We start from the raw sequence: 9,698 nt of genomic DNA on the forward strand, positions 1-9,698 counted from the left end.
TAATATTTTAAAAAGAAAAAAAAGTAAGGTTTTTTTTCTATTAAGTAGCAAATTATTAATGTCACCTTGAAAGATGCACTAAAATAGATTAAAAAACTGTTGAAAGTATTTACAGATGCATGACATTTCTAGGAACCGATTGAAACAGAAAACAAGTGCAGGAGGGAGGAAAATGATGGTAGTTATTAGAAAAAGTGGATAAAAATAAGGATGTAGCACTTAATAATAAAAGTTTCACTTTTAAATCTGTCAGATTGACACGTGTCAACATGTAGAGCTGTTACAAAGAAACAGGAGCTTGTGAGTTCCTGGTGGGACTAAGCATTTTAGGAGTGTACTTCAGTGCTCATAAAAACATTTAATGCTTCCTTGCTGAGAAACTTACCTTACATCCTAAACTTGTATGCAAAGGGTTTCTCTACACGTTTTAGCTCCAAACAGCAGACACTGCGGAGTCAAACTGGCACACGTACTGAGAACCCTTGTAGCTCTCAAAACTGGAAGGCCCAGGGCAGGCCAAACCTCCCCAGCAGCATTTTTAATATGAACAGTTCATCCGTCTCCGCTTTAAAACAACATTTCTAAAAAGCTCTGTTAACAGGTCATTTACTTAATTTAAATTAAAAAATTTTTTAAATATTTATTTTTATTTTATGTGTATGAGTGTTATGCCTGCATGTAGGTTAAGTACACCCATGTGCAATGCCCTCGGAGGACACAAGAGGCTGTCTGATCCCCTGGAACTGGAGTTACGAACACTTGTTAGCTGCCATATGGGAGCTGGGATTCAAACCCTGGTCTTCTGCAAGAACAACCAGTGTTCTTAACTGCTGAGCCATCTTTCCAGATCCTCAATTTTTAAAGATTTTATAATGTGTCTTGTGACATCTAACTCTACTCCTGATTTAGTGAACTGAAACTGTACTTGTTACTTTTAATCAGTATTAATAGATATGTAAACAGTTAAAAGATCTGCTTCAGGAAATAAGGAGTGGATTTCTTATTTGTACCTGTTGTGATTTGCCAACAGATTTTTCAAAATGAGGAACAAAGAACATGATTGTGTATTAAAATTGTTTTCTGTTTTAAAAAAATAGTGGATCACAAGCTCTCTCTTTGTGATGTGACTGTTGGTCTGGTGGCGGCCACTTCGCCTTCTGAACCATTTTCTGCCTTGGTTGTTGTGGTGTGTGGTAGAGAGTGCCGCATGAAGCGGGCTCACCTCCCTCAGTCTCCATCTATACCATAGCATACATTTGCAGGAGGAGCTGCCTGTAGGTTGTGTTCTTTTAGAAACTTTCTTATAATGTCTCTATTGTATTTATAATTGCAGTAAGATTAATATTTACGACAAATTTATTTTAAAGTTTGCTTGTATATATTTGTCTTTTTATCTTAAGTATTTGTGCCCTTGAATTTTCTTGATTAGATTAAAATTGTTAATTTTCTGAGAAAAATAGAATTTAATAATAATGGTTATGAGAAATAGAACTGTCTTTAAACAAGTTAACTTTCACAAAAGAAATAGAAAATCTCTCAGATTCGTAAACTAGAATTTCACAAAATTTTACCAAACTTTAAAGAATGTGCTGTGCTATCAGTACTACTTGAGAGTGGATGCAGAAAATCCTGAATAAGCCATTGTAGTTTTCTCAACACCAAACCAGGCATCCTGGTAGTGGAAAAATACTAAGTGCAGTACTTTAAAGTCAAGACAGGAGTATCCGCTGTTATTTTGTTGAACTGTGTCATGATCCCCAGTAAATACTGCATCAAAATTCGAATTGTGTCACTAAACAAATGATCAAATATTTGCAACCCTGACCATGAAGGGACTTATCTTTTAATATATAAAGAGACTTATACAGATGAGTAAGCTATCAGTACCACAAGGGGAAAGTGAGCAAAAGAGCACAAAAAGGAAATAAAACATGAATAAATATCAAGTTCTTTGATATCTTACAAGAGAAATGTGAATTAAAATGTATGTTTAAGACAAAGTCTACACCAAGCTCAAACTTGCTGCGTAGCTGAAGTTGGCTTCAAACTCCTGATCTTCCACCTCTGACTTCTCTGTATGGTAGAATTATAGGCATGCAACACCATGCCCAGCTTAAAACTAAACTTGTTTGAGACCATGTTCTCATCTGTCAGTAGTAACACCATGGGCATCTCTCACTGTTGGTGGTGCTGATGTTAGTGTATACTGGTACAAGCTCTGTGAATGATAATTTGGCCAAAAAATTACCAAATTACCAAATCAGCCCTTTGCCCTGGCAGCTTCTTTTAAGAGTACCTTTTTGGAAAAAAATGTGTCTAACAGTGTTGTAAGGTTAGTCATTATAGTCTTGGTTTGTAAAGCAAAAGATGAAAAGTAGCCTGAACATCTATCATTAGGGTATTCATGATTTACCTTGATACTGTTTTAAGGTGCTGGCTGGTAGAGGTAGAGAGACAAGTAATATGGACATATCAGCACAAACTGTTTCTAATAAAATAACTCATGCAGACGTTCGGAACTGTGTACCATTTATGCATGAAAGGGGAAGACACAGAACAGATATATAATTGTTCATGTATTTATAGAATATTCCTGAGAGGTACACAAAGAACTGTCAATAGTGAATTCCTTTGGAAACTGAACCTGGGTAGTAACAAGCTTAGTCTGTTTATACCATGAGAAAGAATTAAGAATTATTCAGATGGTTTAAATCAGTGCTTTTATATCCTTTTATACTTCATGTGTTGTAGCCCCCTCAAATTAAACTAAAAATCATATTTTGGATTCTTAGGATATAAAAATTATCTGTATTATTGATAACAAAACCAGGTGGAACCATTTAATTGCTTGATCTCACATTCTAGTAAATCAATGCCTATATTCTTCCTTGGTTTAGGCTCTCCAGCAGAATTGTCTCCTACCACTCTCTCCCCTGTTAATCATAGCTTGGGTAAGTTGCAATTACATCTTACTGTTTTTACTATATTAAGGAATGTCTAGAAATTACTTTGGTTTGTCTGAGAAAAATTAAAATTATGGTTTAAATTAATGTTTTTTAAAAATTGATACTGTGTTTTAGTACTAAAAGTATTTTCTATTGGCAACAGTGAGTTTATGAAACAGTCTTTCATTCACTAAAATTATATTCTTTATGGAAAGTTTAATAGCCTAATGTGGATAGTTTCAGTGGGTAAGTTTATGATATGTTTTAAAGTAATTGAATATAAAAGATGTGTGTGAATATATGCATATATACATAGATTCGTGTTCTTCATTTTAACTCTCATTTTGCCTTATTTCATAGTTTCTATTCAGCTTTTACATATTTGAAATTTATTACACAAAATTATCACTTTTTTTCCTTTCATAATCTTATGACAAATTTTTGTCAAAATTACAGAGATTAAATACATTTGATCCTCATTCCCATTAAATAAGTAGTCTTAAGGGGTGGAGAGATGGTTCAGAGGTTAAGAGCACTTGCTGCCTTTGCAGAGGACCCTAGTTCATTTCCTAGCACCAACATGGCAGCTCACAATTGTCCTTAACTCCAGTTCCAGGGAATCCACCTGCCTCTCCTGACCTTGGCAGACACATGGAGACACTTAAGAGAAAACTCTTTTTTTTTAAATCTATTGATGCCATATTCTGTTTTCACTTAACATCCTTAGTGTATTTTATTGTCTGATACTTACATGTGCGTCAGAACAGAAAAGTGTCAGAAAAGTTCTTTTTTAAAATTCTTTCTCTGTGATATCTTTTTGTCATGTGGCTTTTTACTTTTATCTTTCCTCCAGCTTTATACTTTGTCCTGTCAAAAATTACATTCTTTATGCATTTTAGAAATGTATGCAAGTATGGCAAGCTGGACTTATTTTACCTATGGTTATTTTGTATTTGAACAAGAACTAGATTCAAACTAATGATAAAACAAATAACCCAACACAAAGTGACTTCTTGAGATGGGGACAATTTGAGAAATTGAATACCTGGTATGATCTATGGAAACCAGAGTTCTGTATAACAAATACTGAAAATCTAGGACTGAAGAGATGGCTCAGATGTTAAGACAGCTGGCTACTCTTGCAGAGGACCAGAGTTCTGTTCCTAGCACCCACATGGCAGCTAACAGCCGTCCATAACTTCAGTTCCAGGGGAATCCAGTGATCTCTTCTAACCTCCATTGGCATTGTACAACATGGGTGCACTTATACACATGCAGGCAATACACTCATACACATAAATAAAAATAATAAAAAAATATTTTTAAAGAAAAACTGAAAATCTGTTATGATCTGCAGAAACTGATACATAAGTTAACAACAGCTTCCTGAACTGTTGTCCATGTCTGCTGGTATGGAGCATGTTACTGTGGTGTTCACTGTTTCATCTTGAATTGTTCACACATCTTCCTTTTACTTGCTTCAGATTTGCAACCAGTTACTTACTCAGAACCTGCATTTTGGTGTTCAATAGCATATTATGAATTAAACCAGAGGGTTGGAGAGACCTTCCATGCATCACAGCCCTCGCTCACTGTAGACGGCTTTACAGATCCATCAAACTCGGAGAGGTTCTGCTTAGGTTTACTCTCCAATGTTAACCGAAATGCTACGGTAGAAATGACAAGAAGGCATATAGGTATGTTTTCTTTGTGTGAAAAACCAATACAATTTACTCAAAATGTAGATATTGTGTGGTATAAATCAAAAGCTTATATGGAAAAGCCCAGTCTCCTTAACATCTGTAAAGTGCTGCCATGTTTAAGTGCACAGACATGGTTCTTTTAACAGGGCCTGGTGATTCTTCAATCTACAAACTCTTATGTTCAACTCATTCTTTATTTAGCATCCTTGATACTGGGAAGTCCTTTGGAAAATATGTTAAAATAATTAACTTGCTTCTTTTAGTTGTAAAATTGCCAAGTTTAGGCATGGTCTTTTTCCAGTTTTGTTTTTTTCCTCTACCTTTTGGTTTTATGTATTAAAGCAAATCTACTCACTATCTGAAAGTAGATATTTAAAACAGAGACTACCACTTAATAAAATTCAAAATATGATTCAGAGTTCTCAAGATAATATGGCCTCAGGATTGCTGGCAGTCCCATGAACACCTCAGCAAGTGTGTGAGGTCAGCACTGCTTTCTTGATGGTTCTAAGATTCTGCTCGTCATTTCTTCAAAGTGTACAGCAGTCTTCCAGAGGCTACATGGCATATGGTTTTATAAGAGATGAAACTTAAATCTGATGAGAATCCAGCTCTTCTGTTACTTCAGGCACAAAAGAAATTTGTCAGACTGTATAACATTGCCACTTACTCTCCTGATTTTTTTTAAGTTTGAAAATAGTTTTCATAAACATTTACATTAATAACTAATAGGTATATTGTTTTGAGTTTTAAATAGATGAACACATTTTAATCTCAGTTTTAATATCTAATATGGTAAGTTTCCATAATATAATCCACATATACCCAGATTTTTCTGGCGCTCTTAATATTTTTCTTTTAACCCAGGGAGGTAAAAAGTTTGAGAGCCATAGATGATTTGGCATCGTTCTCATAACTATAAAGTTACTTCTTTAATAAGAATTTGCTTCTGTGTGATTTGGATTAATCATTTCCTCTGAAAATGATGATTCCAAAAAGTGGTTTTGATACTGTAAAATGACTAGAAAGTCTTTTAGTGTGAAATCAGAACTTGATAGCTATACATTGATATCTTGCTAAGGGATGCAGACACCACTGAAGATAAGGAAGGCCTATGTTTTTATGTTTTAATTTGGACTTTGTATTAAAAAATTAGCAGTTTCACCTATGTTCTTATTCAACTTCTAACAAAATTTTAGATTTTAGAACTTTAGATCTTTTTTTGGCTTTTTTAAATTTTATTTTATTTTTGATTCTTAGTTTATCATGTGATTTTGATCAAAGAATATAGCTTAAGAAATCTACCTTTTGAGCCGGGCATGGTGGTGCACGCCTTTAATCCCAGCACTTGGGAGGCAGATGCAGGCGGATCTCTGTGAGTTCAAGGCCAGCCTGGTCTACATAGTGAGTTCCAGGCTGGCTGGGGCTACAGGGAGACCCTGTCTCAAAAAGACCAAAAAGAAATCTACCTTTTATACTGAGGATTGAATTCAGGACTTTGTGTGTTAGGCAAGCATACTATGCTAAGTATATCCCCAGCCCTGTATCTGATACTTTCCTTGAAGTCAAGTACATGATTAATGGTTTTATAATTCCATAGTAAGTAGGGTAGCAGTGCTTGCATTTATCTATTAAATTTAGTTTGTTGATTGTTTTACTATTTATTTCTTTTTCTGTATAACAAAGGCATGGTCACCTGATTTACTGCTACTCCAGTTATATCTGAAAAAAGTCCCTTAACCTAGTATGTGATTGGATTACAAAATGGTTCACATACCATAGTAGACTCTTGGGTGCCATTGTAGAATGCTGCTCATCACGTGCTTTGTTTGAATACTTATGTCTGATGGGTTTCATTCAGATTTTGAAAGAAGTACTAAAATATCCTACTGTAATTTTTTTCTTGCCTAGATAAAGAGATCATTGCTTCCATGGTGTGTAGTTTCTAACCTGTTGATGTATTTTAAGCTTTTCTTAACCTTAAGTGGGATATTTTAAGGAAAGACTTCTAATAAAGATACATCTGCCCAGGCATTAATTCTTTAAAACTAACTCAGCTTTTAAAAGGGATAACGGGTAATTTGTGTGAAATTATCTCACTATTATTACTTTTCTGTATTGTTGAAATATTTTTAGTTAGCATTACTTTGAAAAATCGAAATCATTGTTTAAAGTTCTTGGAAAAATGTGCAGTGGTATATTTCAGAGTTAGATTTCAGAAAATCATGACTGTCACAGAAAGTCATGGAAGCCCCTTAGCATTCTTTTAGAATTCCTCTTAGGACGACTCTCCAAAAGTCACACTGAAATAGTATTATGTGTCCTGGAACTAACCCGTGTGTGTTTTGTTTTTTAGGAAGAGGAGTGCGCTTATATTACATAGGTGGGGAAGTTTTTGCTGAGTGCCTAAGTGATAGTGCAATCTTTGTACAGAGTCCCAATTGTAATCAGAGATATGGCTGGCACCCTGCAACAGTGTGTAAAATTCCACCAGGTATGAACTCAACAATATTAAATTAATAAACCTTTCACATCAAGTTACTTAGTTTTTCTAGTTGCTAATGATCTTAGGAATCAGGAGCCAATTTGTATGCTCATTCTAAAACCTGTACCCCTTTTAAATAAAGTTATGTTCTAATAATGATGTTGGTTTTACACCATTTCTTTTACTGTTTCTCAATTCTAGGCTGTAACCTAAAGATCTTCAATAACCAAGAATTTGCTGCTCTTCTGGCTCAGTCTGTTAATCAGGGTTTTGAAGCCGTGTACCAGCTAACTAGAATGTGCACCATAAGAATGAGTTTTGTGAAAGGGTGGGGAGCAGAGTACCGGTATGATCACTTCCTAAATTTCTGCAATGTGGTTACTTTTATTCCCTTCTTTTATATCTTCTAGAGTTCATTTATATCTGTTTTCATTGAAGTCGGGGAGTCAGCAAATCTTTATGTAAAATAATCAGAGAAAGAGGTCTAAGGATGTAGCTCAGTTGGTAGAGTGTTTCCTTAGCATGCATGAGGCACTGGATTTGATCTCCAGCACTACATAAACCAGATGTGGTGACATGTACTTGTAATTTCAAACACTGTAGGTGTAAGCTAGAGGATCAGGAGTTTGAGGCCACCCTAGGATACATGAGACTCTGTCCCCCCAAAAAATTTTATTGAAGAAAGTTGAAAGCCTGTAGAATCCAGAAGGTCATTGGATCCCCTGCTGCTGGAGTTACAGGCATTTGTCATCACCTAGTATGGTTGCTAGGAACTGAACTTGGGTCCCTTGTAAGTGCAGTACATACATATTAGTCACTGAGCCATCATTCCAACTTCTTGGATGTTCAGTTTCAAATTATATTGGGCATGTTTCGTGTGGAGATGAAAATGAACTTTTCTCATGGTTGAAGGGCTGTCATTTTGCAGAAGCAAAAGCAGATTTATTGACTGACTGTGTAGCAAATAAGGTAGAGCTTAAACAAATGACTAAGAGTAACAGGCTGTCCTATGATTCCAGGGAGTAGGCAATGGCCTCTTTATTGAAGCTCTAGAAGGTTTGGGTTTTGTTTTTTAAACCAAAGGCCTGAATGATGTTGCTAATAAAGGACATGTCGGGGAGAGTTCAACTTCAAGTCTTAATATTCTGTGGCCAGAATTTAGATTGAGTCAAAACTGTTCTGTTTTTAATAGACTTTAAATTTGAACCTTGTTCCATTTAGACCCCGTTTGATACTTAAGTGCCTGCTACTCTGTGTTTGACTGAAAGAACGGTGACCATGTCTCAGGTTCTTTGGCAGTTTTTCCTAGTTTACACCTCTCCTCTTGACCGATTATTAGTACCTCAAGTCTCTCTCACAGGTATTGTCTCTTTTGTAATGATAGATAAATAACATTGTCAGTATAGTAACTTCAGAGGAAATGAATGTTTTTATAAACTTCTCTAAAAGTTGAAACTCTCAGGCTAGAAAAATACTCATTTGGTAAGAATGCTTGCTAGGCAAGCACAAGGACCTGAGTTTAAATCTCCAGCACCCATGTAAAAGTCAATCTGGTTATGAGTGCCTGTAACCCCAGCGTTGGAGGGTAGAGACAGGCAGATCTCAGGAGCTTGCTGGCCAGCCAGCCTAGCCAAAACAGCTGACTTCAAGTTCAAGTGACCCCAACTCACAGAAACAAGACAGAGAGCAATAGAGGAAGAACCCCAACATTTTCCTCTGGTCTCTGCATGCATGTGCATGGGTATATGCACCCATACACATATGCACACACATCACACATAATAAATATGTTTTTAAAAAGGTAGATGGAGCATGTTGACTTTGAAAATTAATGATTTTTCAAACTAATGGTCGTATCGACAAAATTAATAATTGTTCCAGAGAAATTAGGCTTTATTATGTATAGCCTTTTAATTTCATAATTGTTTTTGTATTTCAAACAGAAGGCAGACAGTAACGAGTACTCCTTGCTGGATTGAACTTCATCTGAATGGACCTCTACAGTGGCTGGACAAAGTATTAACTCAGATGGGATCCCCTTCAGTGCGCTGCTCAAGCATGTCATAAAGTTCATCCCTAGTCGAGTTTCATCAAAAGACAATGTAACAACTCTTCTGTCATAGTATTTGTGTATGATTCCGTGGACTGTTGCTATCCAAAAATTCCAGAGAGAAAACAGCACTTGAGGTCTCATCAGTTAAAGCACCTTGTGGAATCTGTTTCCTATATTTGAATATTAGATGGGAAAGTTAGTGTCTAGAAATGCCCTCCCTAAAAGGGGGAAGAGAAGATTTAAAAGACTTACTGATGTCTCATTGGGCATAAGACTGAGTGTCCCAAAGGTTTATTAATAACAGTAGTAGTTATGTGTACAGGTAATGTATCAAGACCCAGTATTGCAGTATTGTGCTGTTTATATACATCTTTAGTTTGCATAAATGAGGTGTGTGTGTGCTGCTTCTTGATCTAGACAAGCCTTTATAAAGTTACAGTACCTAATCTGTTATTCCCACTTCTCCGTTATTTTTTGTCTTTTTTAATATATAATATATATATATATATATC

At 35.6% G+C, this 9,698-nt stretch overlaps 1 protein-coding gene across 2 annotated transcripts in view; it reads left to right on the forward strand.

Moving 5' to 3' along the window:
* Smad2 (SMAD family member 2) overlaps window positions 1-9,632 on the forward strand; it is a 91,282-nt gene extending 81,650 nt beyond the window's left edge. For both annotated transcript variants that reach the window (XM_017796320.2, XM_008825895.3), the window contains exons 7-11: window positions 2,898-2,951; window positions 4,430-4,642; window positions 7,005-7,142; window positions 7,335-7,479; window positions 9,077-9,632. In XM_017796320.2, the coding sequence (XP_017651809.1) occupies window positions 2,898-2,951; window positions 4,430-4,642; window positions 7,005-7,142; window positions 7,335-7,479; window positions 9,077-9,200 (674 nt within the window). In that variant the 3' untranslated portion in view covers window positions 9,201-9,632. The remainder of the gene's footprint in view (window positions 1-2,897; window positions 2,952-4,429; window positions 4,643-7,004; window positions 7,143-7,334; window positions 7,480-9,076) is intronic.
* The last annotated feature ends 66 nt before the right edge of the window (window positions 9,633-9,698 follow it).

The sequence above is a fragment of the Nannospalax galili genome, unplaced genomic scaffold, assembly GCF_000622305.1.
Source record: "Nannospalax galili isolate Female #2095 unplaced genomic scaffold, S.galili_v1.0 scaffold169, whole genome shotgun sequence".
Lineage (NCBI taxonomy): Eukaryota > Metazoa > Chordata > Mammalia > Rodentia > Spalacidae > Nannospalax > Nannospalax galili.